At 41.2% G+C, this 18,717-nt stretch overlaps 1 protein-coding gene across 4 annotated transcripts in view; it reads left to right on the top strand.

Annotated features, from left to right (window-relative positions):
• The window catches only part of TNRC6C (trinucleotide repeat containing adaptor 6C), a 100,979-nt gene that overhangs the window by 48,361 nt on the left and 33,901 nt on the right, over nucleotides 1-18,717 (top strand). For 3 of the 4 annotated variants that reach the window (XM_074160152.1, XM_074160154.1, XM_074160153.1), the window contains exons 1-3: nucleotides 704-725; nucleotides 1,048-1,374; nucleotides 15,199-17,790. In XM_074160152.1, the coding sequence (XP_074016253.1) occupies nucleotides 15,417-17,790 (2,374 nt within the window). In that variant the 5' untranslated portion in view covers nucleotides 704-725; nucleotides 1,048-1,374; nucleotides 15,199-15,416. Of the gene's footprint in view, nucleotides 1-703; nucleotides 726-1,047; nucleotides 1,375-15,198; nucleotides 17,791-18,717 lie in introns of those variants that run through there. The other variant, XM_074160151.1, reaches the window with a different exon arrangement.

The following is an 18,717-nucleotide window of genomic DNA, read 5'->3' as shown; positions in this document are numbered from 1 at the left end:
GGTTGACTGGTTTGGTACTGCTCTGCGTATACTGGGGAGTTAGTACCCTTCTCTGAAAAACAGAGCAGCTTTTAATTATCTGGAAACTTCGCCCCTCGAATACACACTCCTTTTCAATCGAGTTAATTTTCTGTAATTCAGATTTCACAGCATGCTACTTTCTGTGTCCTAATAACTCTTCCAGTTAAAAAAAAAAAGTTACTCTGTGCTACTATTTCTTATTTAATAATTTTTTTCCCTGCACATTATTTGAGCATAACAGCATTTTTTTTCTAGCTAGTCTTTTATGTATTGGGCTTTTATTTACTGTTTTAGGGTAAATGTTCTCAGACATCTTGTTTTGAGAAGAATGCAGGATGTCTTAGAAAAGCTGGAAGTGAAAAAACCTGGGAAGTTTTTTCGCTTGCTGTGTTGTAGAGTTGATAGGAAATCAATGTTTTTCTTCTTAGTGTTGGACTTCCCTAAATCATATTTAGCATAAAACCCCAGACACGTACACGTGTGTGTGTGTGTATGGGAGCCGGTTGAGTATAGCCATGAACTTGGTTGTGTATATACGGATTGTTCGGCCTTCAGCCTGTATGCCCTCTCCTCTCCTCCTGCAGTGGGTACCAGATATTTATAGTAAACAATTTCTCAGTTGTGTGGTGCTGGCTCCCGCTGCAGCCCGGGACGTGGGAAGCGGGTGAGATGCGGCCAGGAGGCAGCAGAGTGAAAAACAGGCTGTAGGCTCACACAAAAGCCTTTATCAGCTGTATTCTGGCACCTAAATCTTACAGCTGTACAAAATCAGTGGTTTTAGACATAGATTTCTGTTATACAAAATGTTTCAGGAGGCTACATACATAGTAAACTAGCTCTGAGTTCTGGTCATAACAGTTTTCCATTTAGAATATATTTTGTGTATTTTATAGTCTGTGTTTTGCCAACTGTTGTTTGAGAGAGAGAAAAACATTATTCTTTTGCTCAGTTCCAGAAAAAAGAAAAAAAACCCAAACACAACTCTTCTGATACTAAAGCAATCTTTTTTTGTTGTTTTTATTATAGTGCCAGAACCTATTAAGACCAGTTTAAGCCAGCCCCAACCTGCCGGTACCGGTACCAGTACTTCCACCAGCACTATTACCAACAGCAGCAATGGCAAGCGTGCGTCTGCTAACGGGCAGCAGCCAGCCGCGTCCCGCTACCTGCCTCGCGAGGTGCCTCCACGCTTCCGCCAGCAAGAACAGAAGCAGCTCCTAAAGCGGGGTCAGCCACTGCCTACTGGGACTCTGACCGGCACCAGCCCAGCCCAAGGTACTGGACAAGCAGGGGCCAGTCCTCCTCCGCAGCAAGGAGCAGGTGGACAGCATCATCCCAGTAAGACCCAAACCGGTAAGAAGTGAAACCCAGTGGGGTGTCGACTGGTTCTTTTATGTAGTTCTGCCCTCCACCATTAGCATGGGTGTTGCCAAAACTTAAGGAATGTTAAGAATTGTCTTAAATAACAGGATTTAAAGTGAAGTGTGTGCTGTTGCTCTTTTTCTTACACAGTATATTATGTCATTTCTTGGATCCAGTTCTAAAAGGTTTTCTTATTTATTCAGATCTCAGACCTGTGGGGGTCTTTCTCCATTTTTTTTTTCGGTTTCTTTGATAGTTATAATAGATGATCTTTGGGACATTTAGATGTTTCTTTAGTGATCATTCTCACAGACGAATTGTTAATTTGAGTATTTTCAAGTTTTTGACCGTCATTTTGGCAATTTTTATATTCTTTAAAGAGAGTTTTGCATGTGTATGTAAATCGAAAATAGGAACTTTGCTTGTGTTGTGACACTTCTATGCCTTTATTTGCTTCTGCTCTCACTTGTTACATTAATACTAGCAAAATAATATTTTGGAAAAGTAGTTTGACATCTTAGGCCTTTCTACTACTTCATTCCATCCTTTGCAGATAGACACACCGACCTTCATTTGGCTACTGGAATAGCGTATTGAGGAGTAAGTCTCTCGGCTACCTTTATTTCCGAAAGCTGCTGCTGAGAAAATAAGCAGCTCTCCTCTTAATTGCCTTCCTGTGCTAAAGATCATGTAACTTTTATTTTTACAGTGGAGATGAGCTTAGTCAGTAATTGGTATAAATATCCTTTTTCATCGCTGCTGTGTGTCTATGTCATGTTGGGCAAAGCAGGGAGTGTTCTATGGTACGGTTATCTATGGCTTAGAGAAAGTTATCTGGACTAAGACACAAGGGAGGATTTGATATCTTGAATATTTGTAATTTCTGTATGATCTCAAGTGCTGCTCATTATCACTCGTACTGTCAGACATCACAGCTGAATCTGAACTGTCTGCAGTTTTTCCCTTTGGGCATTAGTGAATCTTTCACTATTTTTGCTGTACTTGCTGCTGCAATACTGAACTCCAGCAGAGAACATTATTTGGTGTTGTCCTTAGAAGTTTTAGTTAGATAAGAAAATCATCTCTCCCAGAAATTACAGCTTTTATGGCTATCAAGATGCATTTGAAAATATTACTCAGCTACTCCCCAGAAACACAAATCTGAAAAGGCAAAATAAGACAATTGCTTATTTACTTAAAATGTTGTTTTTTTAGGGAGGGGAGGAGGTTCTGCCTCTTTATTCTTGAGTATTTGGCTTTGGTGAGATGGAAAATAACCAGTTCCCAGTTGTGAGTGGCATTCTCAGCTTTGCAAATCCCAGTTCAGCAGGGATGGAGGCTGCCATTTATGGCTTCTTTTTGTTTTGGAGGTGTTTGTTAATTGTCAGATTAATGTTCTGTGTTAGATATATTTTTATATATAAATGTGTAAATATATATATAGAGAGATATTTTTTATTTTCGGAAATCTATTAATTATTTATATTTATATGGTAGAGACAGATTGACCAACTCAAGTGGCTCAGGCTGGCTGAGGGTCAGTGTCAGATTTCTTCCAAGCATCATTGTAGACTTATCTGAAACATCTTTGTTTAGTCTTTCAGAAACATACTGTAAATCATGAAACAAAGTCCACTGTAAATCATAACATAATCCATAAAAGAACTCAGCTTGTAAGAGCAGAGTATGAGCTGTCTGACTTTGATCTTGCCAGATGCATTTGTACCTTGAGGGTTCAGACTTCTTTTCCTGATTCTTATTTTAACTTGCTGCATAAAATAAGCACTTGTTTCTGTAGTTTGTCAGCCTGGCAACTATCAGCAGATGTTTTACGCTGTTGAATTAGTTTGCTTTTTTACTGTCACTGCTGGGAAAGTTCAGAATACAGTAAAAGCTAGTACAGATGGGAGGAGGGGTGCAGCAGCTTTTCCGCTCCATATTATATTCCATATTGCACAAAACAAGTTAACCCATATCAAATTCTTAGCAAAAGTATTACTTGAAAGCAATTAGTGCACGGAGCCACAATTGTCAGGTTGTTGTTTAGGTAAAGTCAAAAAAAAAAGCTTTTAAAGGCACCTGAAAATCTGTGCACAGTTCTTGGGGCAGGGAAGAGAATCTTAGACAAGGTAAATAAATCCTTGGCTGCTTTTTTGTCTTCTGACAGTAGGAGGTTGTGTTTTGGGACTTAAATGGTTGCATTTAAGAAATGCATAGAAAGAACATGCTGAGTGTTAGAGCTCAGTTAGTTCTCTTTCCAGCAGGTGGAGCATCAGTTCATTTGCTAACTACAAACAGTTACAGGAGGAAAAAAAATAATTCTGTCTAGCTCATTTTCTAACCAGGACGGCTGTGTGCCTGGCCACTCTGTGAGGCCGAGGGGGGATAGGGCATATCTCAGCCCTGCGAGATCGTTGTGGCTGTGAAATACATATGTTGATGGTCTTACTCGTTCTCTCGTCCTGGCTTTGTCTTTACCTTGATGAGAATAAAGAGGAAGGAAATAAGAAGAGTATTCAAGGAAGGCCAAAGCGTTTTCATCTCAGCTGTTAGGATTTGAGTAACTAGTAGCCTTGTTGGGATTCAATATCCTGAAAACTCCAGCACTTAAGTTATGAAATTTCCATGGAATTTAATTCAAACTAGGTCATAATTTTGTGAATATAAAAACAAACAATTTAAAAAAAGAGGATCCTGACTGAGCGATACATTGTCAGAAGGAAACTTTTTGCTTTCCTCCTTTTATCATCAGCAGGAACTGTATTCCTGTAAATGTCCGTTTCTGTTTCACCGGTATTTAATATACTAGAATCTTTGCAAATAAAAGTTATCTGGGGAAGTGAAGGGAAGGAACAAAATAATCAAAGTTGTTCAGCAGATAATCATATGTAGCTGATCCACGTTAAACAGGGATTTTATCTGTCTGAACAGCACTTGCGTTGTAGAAGAGTGATCACTTCACGAACATTATTAGGTGTCTTAAAGTCTAGAGGCAGCCAGTGACACACCAGTGCTTGGGGCTCTCTCCCTCTCTGGTGAGCTCTTCCCCAACCAGAGCTTGTCAGATCTGTGCTGGCTTCTGCCCAAGCGAATCTCCATACGTAGCTTCTTTAGACTCGTGATGAGCAATAGTAACCTTCTTTTGATGGATGACCTGGTATTAATCAAGGAGCCGGGATCATCGTAAACTAGCATCTTGTATCCAGAAGATGCCTAATGTAAATTCATGTCTCTAGCTTTTCTTTTTATAGGTTCATATTCCTTCATCGTTAACTTGAAATTATGCAACCACGTTCCTTCCAGGCCCTATTTATAACTACCTGAATACAAGGAAGGCTGTTAGAGAGGCATTGCCAGCCTCTTCAGTGTAAAAATCACACTGTTTTATTTCTTTATACTCTTATCAGCAGTCTGTGTTATCTACTGCCTTGGCCTCTCCAAAACACTTCTCAAAACTCTAACTGCAATGTCATGAATTGAAAAGGCTGTTCTGCCAGTGTAAGGGAAGTGGGAATTAATGACCACTAATATGTTCTTTGTCAGGTTTATCATCTGGAAATATCAGTGAAGTGGATGAGAGTAGTGATTTTTTGTTTCTCTCTTAAGGTAATTATAAAACACTAACTAGACAAACTGTTAAGAGAAGAAACGAAAACATTTCAAATTGCTTAGAATATTTTAGAAATCTTGTCCCCTGAAAACAGTCTCTTATTGATAGTTAACTGTTACGAAACTATCTTCTGTAGTACTTTATAGCAGTTTCTGTAAAATAGCTATTTGTCTGGAACTTTTCAGCTACAGAGCTTGTTCTTGACGTGGCCCCTCTCTAATCCTTTTCAGGATTACACTGGAGGAAAGCTGTACCTGTAGTTTATGAGCAGTATTCTAACATCTAGTCTAGTTTGTTATTTTTACTTAAAAGATGGAGCTTTTTATGTTTTCCCTCCCCACTTTGTCAACTAACTCCAATAAATGTGGTGAATAGTTAACTCCCTCATTAAAGTGTGAGGCATTAAGGGACTGATCCTTTTGCCATGTGATCTAAAAGAGTCAAGGTAATTTCTGGAAACTACCATGGGAGATTAAAAATAACAAGTAATATATCCTTCTTTGTTTCTTTACAAATTACGAAGTTTGTATAGGAGTCTCCAGGCAACTGCTGTGTGTTTGATGATTATAAGAACAAAGATCAAAAGAAGTAATCAGGTTTTTTTGAAGATGCCTTTCACTTTTCTGCAATTCAGCAACACGAAACCAACATCCATCAACTCCAAAGAAATGTACCATGTCCTGCAGGAGTCACGAGGAAACTTCTGCACTTCTTTTGTATTGGCGAGTAGGGTATTTTGTGGAATGGATCCGTAACATATGTTTCCAAAGTCTAAAAAAAAATGAAAGCAAGTAATTCATGCAGCAGTCAAAATGGGAGAAGACACAAGCGTTGTGGAAACTGAAGTGTTACGCTTTTCATTTGTTTTATCTGTTGTTTTCTGGGAAGTGAGAATTTCACAGCAGTTACAGAGATTTATTTTCCTACTGTGGGCTGATGCCAGATTCTGTGCTGAACTTTTCTTTTCTATGAAGCTGGAAGCTTTATTTAATATTTCAAGATTTCTTTAGCTGCAGTTTGCATAGTCATGCTTGTGGCATGGTATGGGCATGTTGAAGTAAGCGTTGTGAGCAGTTGGAAGTTGCTGAGTGCCATTGTGTGGCAGGTTAGCTCTCCTTCTAAATCTGTCTGTATTAACTTTGTTTCCTGTTAACATTGTGTCTGACAACACTCGTTTCAACCATCTGATCCTTCAGTTGTGGGTTACTATAGAGTTCCTTTTAATGAGGCAATTTTATATGGTTGTAAAGTCAAATCTGGAGAAAAGTTTTAGGGAGAGATAATATTTTTTCTAAACCCAGTCAATACAGTTGGAAAACACAGATAAGCTTTGACATACAGTTGTTCCACGAGACCTAGCAAAGTAGTAGTGACCTTCATGCTAAATGCAGGTTTGAACAATTGCCCAGTTTAGCTTATTGTACTTAAGGATGACTGTAGGAAAGGCATAGATATGCAAAAGTAGTTCTGTAGCATGTGAATAAAGTCTCATTTCAAAAGTTTGAAGTAAGTTAGCTGGATTTCCTGGAGGCATGGCAAACAGGCCCATTTTTGACAAATAAAGCGCATGTGAAAACTGCCTTTATGGAAATTATTTGCCAAACTTCATCTCTTTGGGCCCATATTCTGTAATTCCATGAGGCAGAATATCTTTGCTGGCAAAACATTACTGTGATTTTGCTTTTAGTTGGAAAGTTACAGAACTCAAACCAGAAACTTTTAGAAATTGATTTATTCTGGATCTTCTGTAGGCAGTGTTTTCCATATGTAGTAGTTAAAACACTAAATGCTATACAGTAGAAATGAAGGATTAGGTAGTATATTTATTCACTTCATTTGCACACTGTATATAATTTCACACTTTCTATAGCAAATACACTTTTTAAAAAGTGTGCTTCGTAATACTAGGAAGATGTTCATTTTTGTATCGTGGCTGTTGATCTTGAATGAAGGAACTAGCATGGTGAAATTTCTTTGTAAAGACAAGAGTTGACTATTTCTATTATTTTGTAGAAGATAACCGTATATAGCAAACACATAATGCTTATCTGCAAAAAAACCTCTAACAGTTTTCAGTTCTTACATCACTTGACCAGGTGGTGTCCGTTATTTGCAGAGCAGTTCTCTGTACAGCTCATCACTCATACACAACAGTTCTCCAAAGTGGCTATGGAAAGTTTTCCTACTAGTGGGATCAAATTTGTTTTGATTACATCTTTTGCCCGTAGATTCATCAAATTAGTGTTGTAAAGGGATGTTTGGGTACCACCAGGGGTTGCATGAGTGTTACCAAAGTGACAGGTATATGTTTAGACAAAAGGAAGTTTAAAAAACCCCACATTGTAGAAGGATGAAAATGTAGCAGTTAAAATGGAGATGGGATCTAGCCAATAGGTACTGTCTGGGTCTACTCCTGAGGGATGAACATCTTCTGAAATGCAGTAATGGGAAAGCCTGTGAGAAGTGAGTCTCGGCCAGTAAAAGGTTTTGTCTCCCATGTAAATTTAAAAAAATTCCATATAATGTTTGGAATATAGATGGAGAAGTAGCAACTGCTGTGTAGCACAAATACGGGCATTATGAATGAAAAATGATGGTAAAAACTCATCAGTAAACTAATCTTTGGAATGAATTTTTCCATATTGTGTATGTTATCTGACATCAGGCAGCAGAGCGTGAAAAATAAATCTGCTGCTTCAAATCTATTCGACAGTGATTAGAATTTTTCACCGGGAGAAGAAGAAATAGGAAACTGTAAAAGGATAACTAGCTGAGATGCCTTTATAGTTTTGCTGCCTCACTTCCAAAGAGTGGGGCTCTGCAAAAACATCGTGACTCAAAAGGCCACCGCTTTTGCTCTGGAATCAGTAGATCTGGGTCCTGCCTCTGGCTTCATGGCAGATGGCTCTGCTCTACTGAGAGCCAGGTACGTGATCTGCCCGAGTGTCAGGGGAAACACGCTCAGGAGACAAAGAGTCTGGCAAGTTGTTAAAATGTGCAGATGGCAGTTCCCTGACAAAACCTGTGAAGAGACCAAGCAGCAGGATCTGTCTCTTAACAGTAGAGAAGTAAAAGGTAGAAAGCAACTAAGTAAGGTCAAAATGACTGGGAAATAAGAATTTCATCCTTGGGAAACGCAGAAGAGGAGTAACATGTGGAAATCATCAGAAAGCTGAATTTATACAACTCGGGAATGATACTACAAGAAATAAATAAACAACAAAGAAGTTTCTTGCTATTAGAGAAGAACCCAAAGAAGAAAAAGAGAATACTTTTTGAAGTCCATCAGTAGTAAAGGAACTGGCCTGAAGTTCAAGAGGGAGAACCATTGATAGATGGCATCAGGAATACTTTCCATGCCTTTTCCCTTCATCTGTAAACTAACGATTGACTTGGAACTAAGGCTGCAATGAGTTAGGGCACTCTTCCATGGGGTTCTGTGTTGCCTTCCTACGTACCCCTCACCCGAAAACGTGTCCCCTTGGTTTGGTGCCCTTTATAAGCACCTGTCTCCCTAAATTGAAGTTGGTTACAGGAAGTTTATGTTTATTAGTGAGAAAAACACAAGGAACACGGGCACTTATCTTACGTTCTCTTCTAGTTTTGACATACCATTTTAACTAAATGAGAATTTCAATCGTGTATAGCTGGTATTAAAGGAATGTAATAAACCACAACAATATCTTCACTTTAAAGATATTGCAAAATTGATTCTCAAGCTTAGTTTGAGGTTGCATTTGAAATAGTTTTCTGAATGGAAGCATACCCGGGCAGATTTGATTTTCATTCATCATGAGGTTAAACCCATGCAGTATTCAGAGGCTACTGCAAAGAAACGGAGAATAAATGTCTTCAGAAGGAAACCGACTATTTTGGGGAGTACTTTAGTGGAGCGGTTCTTGAGCCAAGAATAGCAGCAGCGATTGTGCTCTGGTCGCAAAGTGGCAGCAATTCTGAGAACGCAGCCAGACCTTTAAAGGGACATCAGTTGGTGTGCGAGCCAGTGCAGAAGGGTGAAACTGCTCAAATCAACACACCTGGCAAGAATTGAAACAGCAAATTTAAAATGTGCTCAATTATTGTGTAATTAATATGTATTTGGGGCAGATAGGAGGAGGAGGAAGAGTAAGGAGGTGAGAAGGAAATATAATTGTAAAGGCGTGTATTAGACATACTGGAAGTTTGTGCGTAAATTATCCTTGGAGATTTGTTTCTATGCATAAAGGTTCACGAATTTGTGATAATATTTAGGTGCTGAAAACATTAAGCTGCCCCCTCCCTGTTCTGTTCACACTCTGTGTGTTGATGTGTCTTAAATGGACCCAGTGCCTGCGGGTGTTCAGAGATGGTTGGTCCCTTCCGCAGGAGGCAGAACCTCCCTGATCCGCGCTGGGTTCTCTGGGGCGCTCGTTCTCTGCGCTGGTAAACACCAGCGCCTTTGATGAATGCGCTCTCGTGTTTGCCACTGAGATCTTTGTTAGATAGAGGCAGGGAAGTCATTAAGGGCTTGGCAGCGCCCCAATATACAGCTGGGACTTGGGGCTGCTGCTGGCCCCATGGCGGGAGCTGCTGCCGGGGCGGGCAGGAGGGGGCAGGAGCTGTTGGTGGGACACGCAGGAGGGGGCAGGAGCTGCTGCCGGGGCGGGCAGGAGGAGGAAGGAGCTGGGGTAGGTAGGAGCTGCAGGCAGGAGCTGGTGGCTGGAGGAGGCAGGAGGAGGCAGGAGCTGCTGCCCGGGCAGGCGGTCGGCATCGCCCGCCTCTCGTCTTGGCTGACTTTCAAAAGCAGCGCTGGTGCTAATTGTAGCTGGGTCCTGAAGTGAAAATGTTTTGTGACAGTTGAAAGAATTTAAAGAGGAAGGAAGATCCGGTTTAGTGTCAGCTGCAATTAGATAATCAAAGCTTAAAAATCCCCCTGTGTCGATACCTTCACCTCGAGTCGCGGCGCCAGGGGAAGGGGGAGGAGGGCTGTGTTTCCATCGCCAGCACCGCCGAGGCCCGGCCGAGCTCGCAGGTCGTCCGGGCGCACGCTTGCGGCGAGAGATTTTCTTGGCAGCTCTACAGGATGAGGCTCACGCTGTACCCAGCCGACATATTGAAGCCGAGAGCCCCGGCGAGCGTAGATGCAGGAGCAGAAACAGCTCTGCACACAATGTAGCGTCTCCTAGGATGGTTGGGCGGCTCCTTTCTTCAGGTATTTTATTACCCGTCAGCCCTTTTTTTTAGAGCCAAAAAGGCAAAAAAAAAAGAAAAAGAAAAAAGAGAAACCCTAACCCTGAGAAAATAGCATCTGCGCCTGTTAAATCAATTTATTACATAACATTTCAGCAGCGCCGCGTCCTCGGCTTTTGGCTGCGTTTCAGGTTTGATAAAATGGCGTCTTCGCAGGGAGCTGCTTTTGCTAAAGATATGTTGCACCGAGCAGGAAAAAAATGCGATTATTCAGTGTTTGCTGCTGCTGCTTTTGTTTTGGAGAAGTGGCGTTTAGTGGAATCTCTACTAATAATGAAAAGCGTTGTTTGTTTTTGCTTGTTTTCTTAATGCGTTTAAAAGCTTTCAGCATCAGGGGAAAGGAACTACATTTTAATGTCGTAGTGCAGCAAATTACAAGAGGAGAACAGGCTTTCCCACTTGTGTACTTAACTATGGGTTAGTTTTAAAATAAATAAAGCTGCTTTATTCAATGCTTCCATCCCTTTTCTGTGGTTGCGCATTACGTACGCTATTCAGGATTTCAGCTCCCTGACATCTGTGAGACTTGTTGTAAGTCAGCTTCGTAGATGACAGTTTTCAAATTTATCCTTGGCTTTAGGCAGGGTAAACATAGAGCTGGATGTAGCAGGAAACCTGAAATATCAACACTAAAGTTCCCAGATTTTCTACTTTATTATATTTTGTTCTTCAGAACAGAATCTTGTGTCATCTTTTTCTTTTATGAAATGAGGCTACATTTGATTTAGCACTTAAAATGTTTATGGCAATTCCTATTTAATTCAGATTTAGAAAAAATCATGTATAGTCTTTTAAAGATCTATTCATGTTGAATTGAAAATTGTTTCTTGGGGGGGGGGGGGGGGCAGGGGGGGAAGGGAGAAAGCAATTTGCCATTTTTCCTGACTTCCTACTCAGAATCACTAACCTTTGTGTGACAGGTAAAATCCCCAGTGGGGCTGTCATCGGCCTTTGGGGTTTTTCTCTTCTGCGTGTTAAAGCGAAGAACATTGTCATCTGTAACCTGTCCTTTGGGCAGGGCAGGATGAGCCAATGAATCTGGTTGTTGTTCTGCCGACTAACACGAATTGAAAAATAAAGCTAGAAACAAGAGAGGGAGTCACTATTAGATTTGCTTGAAAATTGGATGAGCAAACCTTGTTAATAATGTGGTTCTCATTAAAAGTTTATTCCAAGTTTGCCATTTTGCACCCTCTCCAGGCTTCGGTTCCTAAATCAGTTGAATGTTATATTATAGTTCAGGATGCGTTATGGAGATACAGTTACTTTTAACTCAAGTGAGTAAAAATGAAAAAAAATATTACTGTAAATAAAATTCTCAGAGGAGGATTGAGATTTTGGGTGAACTGCTCGTGCAGGCAAAGTATTTTGCTTTTCTAAGAAATGCATGCAACAGCTTCTCCCATTTCACTCTACTCGTACCTTAGATTTGTAATCTATGTAAACATTAAACTGATTTTTGCAACTAATTATTCATATTCATTATCAAACACAGCCAAAAATGTTTTCTGTTTTTAAGAAGTACTAAATTGAAGTGGGTAAAGCATGTTGGGTAAAGTAAGATAAACACCAGCAAGCTCCTCCCGTGCCATTATGGATATTATTTGAAAACCAAACCAAACCCTCATGTTTATTGGTAACACAGATTGAAGTGATGCATTTTTGAGTTAACATCTATGATGGGAATTTGACAGAAGTTATGTTTAAAACAAATTTGAGCTGTTATTCTTGGCCCGATTGCTGAAGAAACATTGTTAATAAAGGAATCATATTTTATAAAAGATGCACTATTAAGATTTTCAAACACAAGGTATTAATTTAAAAATGACTTTCTCTTTGCAGTGCACCAACCCTAGGATTTGGTAACATAAAATACCTGGGGGTCCTGTTCCTAATACTTTGTTCAAAATCTTTGCTCAGTTCACAGAGGAAGGACAGAAATGCTTTTGGTGGGCTGCGGTGCTTTTATTTCTGATCTTTGCCTAAAGAAAGAAGAACTGATTCTTGAATTTTTAAAATGGGTTTCCCATTTCAATCTTAACATCTTTAAAAATAAAAGAAAATATTCACAATTTCTATGAAGAGTTGGTTTCCTAGAAAGTTGGAGGAAATCTATGTGTTCAAAAAACCCCCTCAAACTAACAAAAAATTATCTAGATTTAATCATATAAAATATTTTGCTTTCATCATTTTTCTCAAATGTTTAAAGTCCTTATGGATTAATCAGGATTGTGCTACTAGTTATTTAATTTATAGGAATGAAATCCTTTTGAAAATGGAAAAATGTATTTTGGTTATTTGCTTCTAGAGACAAGAATATGAAAAGTCTTCTCTTCAGGAGCAGTTCTGCGCTCAAACTCTGTTATGTTTGTCCAGCAGCAAAGTCATAGTTTTTGCTGTTTTCTGTTCATGTTATGAATTTTTTTTTTTTACATTCTATTTGTTTTATCTGTACAATTTCTTACAAGTTTCATAGCAGCAGCCTTTGGTGGTAGAACCAATTGTTCCAGTAACTATTTGCACACTATGCAAAGTTCTTGCCCATCTTTCTGTCTTCTAAGTTCTCTCAGACTTAAGCATTGCTTTAACCATCATCTTTGGGGGAGAGGAGAAAGAAATAGAAATGATTAAACAAGCAGTTGCCTTTCTTTTCATCTTGTTGGGTCCTAGTGCCGTTTTTATGAGTTTGAGATGTCTTGCCCTGTGGTCTTGATCCTTCTTCACAAATCTTCTACTCTCACTTGCCTTGGGCAGCACCACCGTTCTCCCAGGCACTTGCATACGTAGCTTAGGTTTTGGCTTTGACAAGACCTTTTTATCGGAACAATGTATTTAAGCCACTTTTAAATCTTTCTGTCATGTCTGATATGTGGCGCTGAATCTCACCACCCACAGTGTTGAAAAAAATCTCGTGTAACTCCTCTTACCTGATTCCTTGGTTGCCTCAACTTCTTATCTTCTGGCCTGGACTGCTGCTGCTTTTTTCCTTTGTTCATTCCTACCCTGCTACGAACGCGGCTTGCCTCATTTTTCTGACCCTGTTGACCCTTTTAAACTCATTTCACAGGTTTCCTTTTCCCTTCCATGTCTTATCTGGGATTCTGATCTCTATTTAACACCTGTGTAGCAAACCTAGATTATCAGGTAAATTTTCAACCTTCTTCCTTAGCTCTGTAATGTATCCGGTCAGCTTTATCTGGGAATAAGATGATGCTTTCTTCCTTTCTAGCCATTGCATGTAGGGGAGAGAAGCCGGGTAAATCCAAGTGGCTCTTACCACGTTCTGTTTTGGATTTGTCATACACAACGTCCATTATTTAGCTATTTCTGTGAAATGCCTGGCTTTTCCTGGCATCATGAGAAGACAGGGGATGAGCTAACACCATTTTCTCTTCCTTTCTTTAGTGTTTGTACTCTTGCGTCAATTGGTTTGTTTAAAAGAAAAAGGGGGGGACTGGGAGGAAAGATGTCCTGGTTTTAGTGTGTTCTTTCTTCATTTTGAGAAATCTTCAGGAGGCAACCGAGCAATCACCCTCCTTTCTTGAAAAGCTACAGGTGAAATGTATGAATAAAATGACTTTGTCAAAAAGAGAGAGAGCTTTTTTTATTCTTGGAACAATTCTTCTTTGCAGTATTAGAACACCTCTAATTGGAGGCAGTTAAGAGGAGCTAATCACACCAAAATATTTGTGAATTAAATAAATGCATATCAGGCAGCCACTGTTAACAGCTTATTTGGGAGGTTTGTTGCATCCATCTTCCCCACAAAATATTCTTCCTATTCAAACCATAAAAAATAAAAGTCAGGCTTCTGCAGATTCACAGCAAGTAAAAATAATAGACATCCAAAATTTCTAACTTACGTATATGCACTTTTCTCCTTATTTTGAAAAGCAGTTAAGAGGAGCTGTTCTGCGGGTGGTCTCTAGTACGTATCCCTAGGATCAGACTGAATTACTTGCTATAAAATTCCCATCAAAAGAAACTAAAAGAAGTAATCTGTACTAGAAGTTTTGTAGAGAGCAATCAAGATAGAAAGTAAATGCAAAAACTTTACCTAAGCTTGAGTTCTTAGCATGAGAAGTGTTGTGTCTTCCAGCTTTACCTTGTACCCTAGCAAGCAATTAGATGCTCAGGAGCTTTTGTTTAATTTTTTGGATTAACATCTATGTTTGAGGATGTGGGAGGTGCTCTGAAAAGTCAGTCTTCTGAGTACCTGTATGTTGTAACATTGATTTTCATTGGTTTGGGGGCGAAATCAGGCTGTATGTGCAAGTACAAAAGAATGTTTAAGCCACACGCAAGTCCTTTAAGAGATAAGTTTCTTGACAAAACTGCCTGTTATTTAGAAATGCCCAAATTCTCTGTAAGTGGTATTCAAATGTATAATTGACACTGAGCAGTGAAGGTGACTGTCCATTTTTGTTCCTGTATTTACAGGAAGGGTTGAAAACCTAAATGCAGTATGAATTTAGTGTGTTGAGTGTGATGTGGGTGTGTATGTAATATCTAATGGCAGACAGACATTTTACATTTTTTATCGGATGCTCTTTCTTTGTGTTTCTCTGAAGAATGAGAATTGAGTCAAAATCAATGGTAAGAGTCTGCTAGATACTCTTCTGTGTTTTTTCCAAGTTTGCTTTTTCACATAGATTAGTGTAATTGCTATCCTTATTGCCTGCTGCTTATTTTTACTAGGATACTAAGGGATACAAAACACTTTTGTTGCTCTGTTCTAAAATGGAATTGTTCTATTATTTTAATGCAGAGTTTTGCCAGATTAAAAAGAAAAAACAACTAAATATGAGCATCATGCTTTATTGTAGTGAGGAAAATTACTGTATTATGTTAGAGAATGTACTCTAAATTTTAGCAGAAAGCAACGTTGTTACTAGCAATGTAAAATAGTGCTTAATGGAGGGCTTTTGCAGTGCTTGAACAGTGGACTCATTTTTAACCTTGTTGGATCCTTTCAGATCTCAGCCACAGTGGATTGGGAGACCATTATGAGAATTCCCACTGGGGACAGCAGCCCGCTTTCAGGAGTGAAGGCAACTGCAGCTGGGATAAAGTGATAATAGACAGGACTGACAAGGAAGCGTGGCCTTCCATTACCGGAGCCGAGACTGAGTCTGCCTCAGAATGTACTACAGACACTGACTCTGCCTCCAACTGTGGCTCAGAGAACAGTAGCATGGCTACAGGGAGTGCCCAAGGCAACTTCACTGGACATACAAAGAAAACTAATGGCAATAATGGCGCCAACGGAGCACTCGTCCAAAGCACTTCTAACCAGAGTGCCCTTGGAGCTGGTGGAGCAAACGGTAACGGCAACTCGGCCAGAGTGTGGGGGGTGGCTGCGGGCTCCAGCTCTGGCCTAGCCCACTGCTCTGCCAGCGGTGGGGATGGAAAGATGGACAACATGATGGGAGATGGTAGAAGTCAGAACTGCTGGGGTGCTTCCAACTCAAATGCTGGCATTAATCTTAACCTTAACCCTAATGCCAATCCAGCTGCCTGGCCTGTACTTGGACATGAAGGAACTGTGGGAGCAGGCAACCCTTCCAGTATTTGCAGTCCGGTCAGTGCCATAGGTCAGAACATGGGCAACCAGAATGGGAACCCAACAGGCACCTTGGGTGCTTGGGGAAACTTGCTGCCGCAAGAGAGCACAGAACCACAAACGTCCACTTCTCAGAATGTGTCTTTCAGCGTACAACCTCAGAACCTTAACACTGATGGACCAAATAACACTAACCCCATGAACTCTTCACCAAACCCTATCAATGCAATGCAGACAAATGGACTGCCGAACTGGGGGATGGCTGTTGGTATGGGGGCCATCATCCCGCCCCACCTGCAAGGCCTTCCTGGTGCTAACGGAACATCGGTTTCTCAAGTCAGCGGGGGCAGTGGTGAAGGAATGGGCAGTTCAGTGTGGGGGATGTCCCCAGGTAATCCTGCCACAGGAAACAGCAATTCTGGGTTCAGTCAGGGGAATGGAGACACTGTGAACTCAGCATTAAGTGCTAAACAAAATGGATCCAGCAGTGCTGTGCAAAAGGAAGGAAACGGAGCGAGCGCGTGGGATTCGGGGCCCCCTTCTGGTCCTGGGGTACTGGCGTGGGGCAGGGGCGGTGGCACCGGCAGCGTCGGTAGTATGCATTCTGGAGCTTGGGGCCACCCCAACCGCAACACCAGTAACGGTGTGAACGGTGAATGGGGCAAGCCCCCAAACCAGCATTCCAATAGCGACATCAATGGGAAAGGATCAACAGGGTGGGATAGCTCTAGTGTTACCAGTCCGAATCCTGCCATGCAGCCGGGCAACGAACAAATGAACTCTTGGGCCAAAGCTGCAGCGTCCGGCACCACAGCCAGCGAAGGGAGTAACGACAGCGGTGGCAGCCAAAACGAAGGCAGTACCGGGAGGGAGGGGGCTGGAGAGGGCAGGAGGAGAGACAAAGGGATGATAGACCAAGGGCAAGTTCAGTTGCCAAGAAATGACCTTGACCCCAGGGTCCTGTCCAATACGGGGTGGGGACAGACCCCTGTAAAGCAAAACACTGCCTGGGAATTTGAAGAGTCCCCAAGGTCTGAACGAAAGAATGACAATGGAACAGAGGCCTGGGGTTGTGCAGCTACTCAATCTTCAAACTCAGGGGGGAAGAACGATGGGTCCATCATGAACAGTACAAATACCTCTTCAGTATCTGGGTGGGTCAACTCTCCACCGGCAGCTGTTCCAACAAATACAGGTTGGGGAGACAATAGCAACAAAGCACCAAATGGCCCAGGGGGGTGGGGAGAGTCAGCAAGCTCTACTACTGTTACTAATGCTGCTGCTGCCAAAAGCGGCCACGCTTGGAGTGGGACCGCAAATCAGGAGGACAAATCACCTACCTGGGGTGAACCTCAGAAACCCAAATCTCAAAACTGGGGAGATGGACAGAAATCAAATCCAAGCTGGACTTCAGGAGGTGGAGATTGGACAGATTCATCATCTGTTCCTGGACACTTGGGTGATGGGAAGAAGAATGGATCTGGATGGGATTCTGACAATAGATCAGGGTCTGGCTGGAACGATTCCACGAGGTCTGGGACCAGTGGTTGGGGAAATGGCACAAACAGCAAGGCTAATACAGGTACAAGTTGGGGGGAATCTTTAAAGCCAAACCCCCAACAAAATTGGGCTAATAAACCCCAGGACAACAATGTGAGTAACTGGGGAGGAGCTGCTTCTGTAAAACAGACGGGGTCAGGGTGGGTTGGTGGGCCAGTGCCAGCCAAACAAAAAGAGAACTGTGAGGCAACTGGCTGGGAAGAGCCATCTCCCCCGTCCATTCGCCGCAAGATGGAAATCGATGATGGTACCTCAGCTTGGGGCGACCCAAATTACAACAACAACAAGACTGTAAACATGTGGGATAGAAATAATCCTATAATTCAGAGCAGTACCACAACCAATACCACCACCACTAGCACCATTATCAACACAAATATGGTTGAACCTCAGCCATCGCACCAGTCAAGTGCCCAGCCGAACCGGTCCCCGCTGCTTGGTCCAGGTATGAAAATAGTTTTCTAAGACGCTGTATACCAGTACTGATAACTTAATGCTGTCTGGCCTGATCAGCGTGTGGTTAAAGACAGAAATCCTGCATTTATGTCATAGAATAAGTTTATTCATTTACTCTGAAACAGCATTAACTTCCTGTCTTGAGGACAGAACCCATAGAACCTGACATGAGCTTCCATAGTCCAAAGGAACATAAGAAGGGCTTGAAACAACACCTGGGCAATAAGTCTGTAGACTGTTGATTGGTATTCCTTTTGTCAGCTCTTCTACAGTTTAACTAACTTCTAATTCAACCATTTTGAGAGTTTGGGGTGTTTTTTCTAACCTTTTTTTCCCCTCTTACTTGCCTTCTGTCACCATTGCTCAGGCTTTGCTCTTGTTTAGACATTGTGCATCTGTTTCTTTTCTGCAAACCGTATCTCTTGGCAACAGATGTTTTTTAAGGGTTGCATGAATCTCGGCTGTTGCTGTTTCTCTGTCTTCTGGTTGTTGTCTTTTATGAAGAAATGGTTCTTTCTCCTCCGTACTTCAGCTCTCCAGCACGGGGAGTATCCTGGCCTTTTATGGGATTCTCATAAAGCTGGATTGGTTAAAGATGTTAATATTCAAAGTGGCTGGGAAAAGTTATTTTAATTTCAGCTGTGTTCCAAAGACAAGGTTTTAGGCATCTAGGAATTTTTGTAATCAAAGCCAAGGTACTGTTTTAGACAAGCAGCAAGGAATAAAAATGGGGAAAAAATGAGAAAAATGCTTAGAGGGGAGGTATTTAAATAAAAGTTACCAGCAGCCCTGCTCTATATCATGACCAGAGACTTCTCAAAATAAATCTAATCTTGCAGTGCTCTTTGAATTTCTTCATCTGATTTTTCTCTCCAAGTTTTTGTTTCGTCTTGGCCATGGCTAAATATTGACATTT

This window comes from Numenius arquata, chromosome 17 (assembly GCF_964106895.1).
Source record: "Numenius arquata chromosome 17, bNumArq3.hap1.1, whole genome shotgun sequence".
Classification (NCBI taxonomy): Eukaryota; Metazoa; Chordata; class Aves; order Charadriiformes; family Scolopacidae; genus Numenius; species Numenius arquata.
This window is presented reverse-complemented; position numbering and strand designations above follow the sequence as displayed.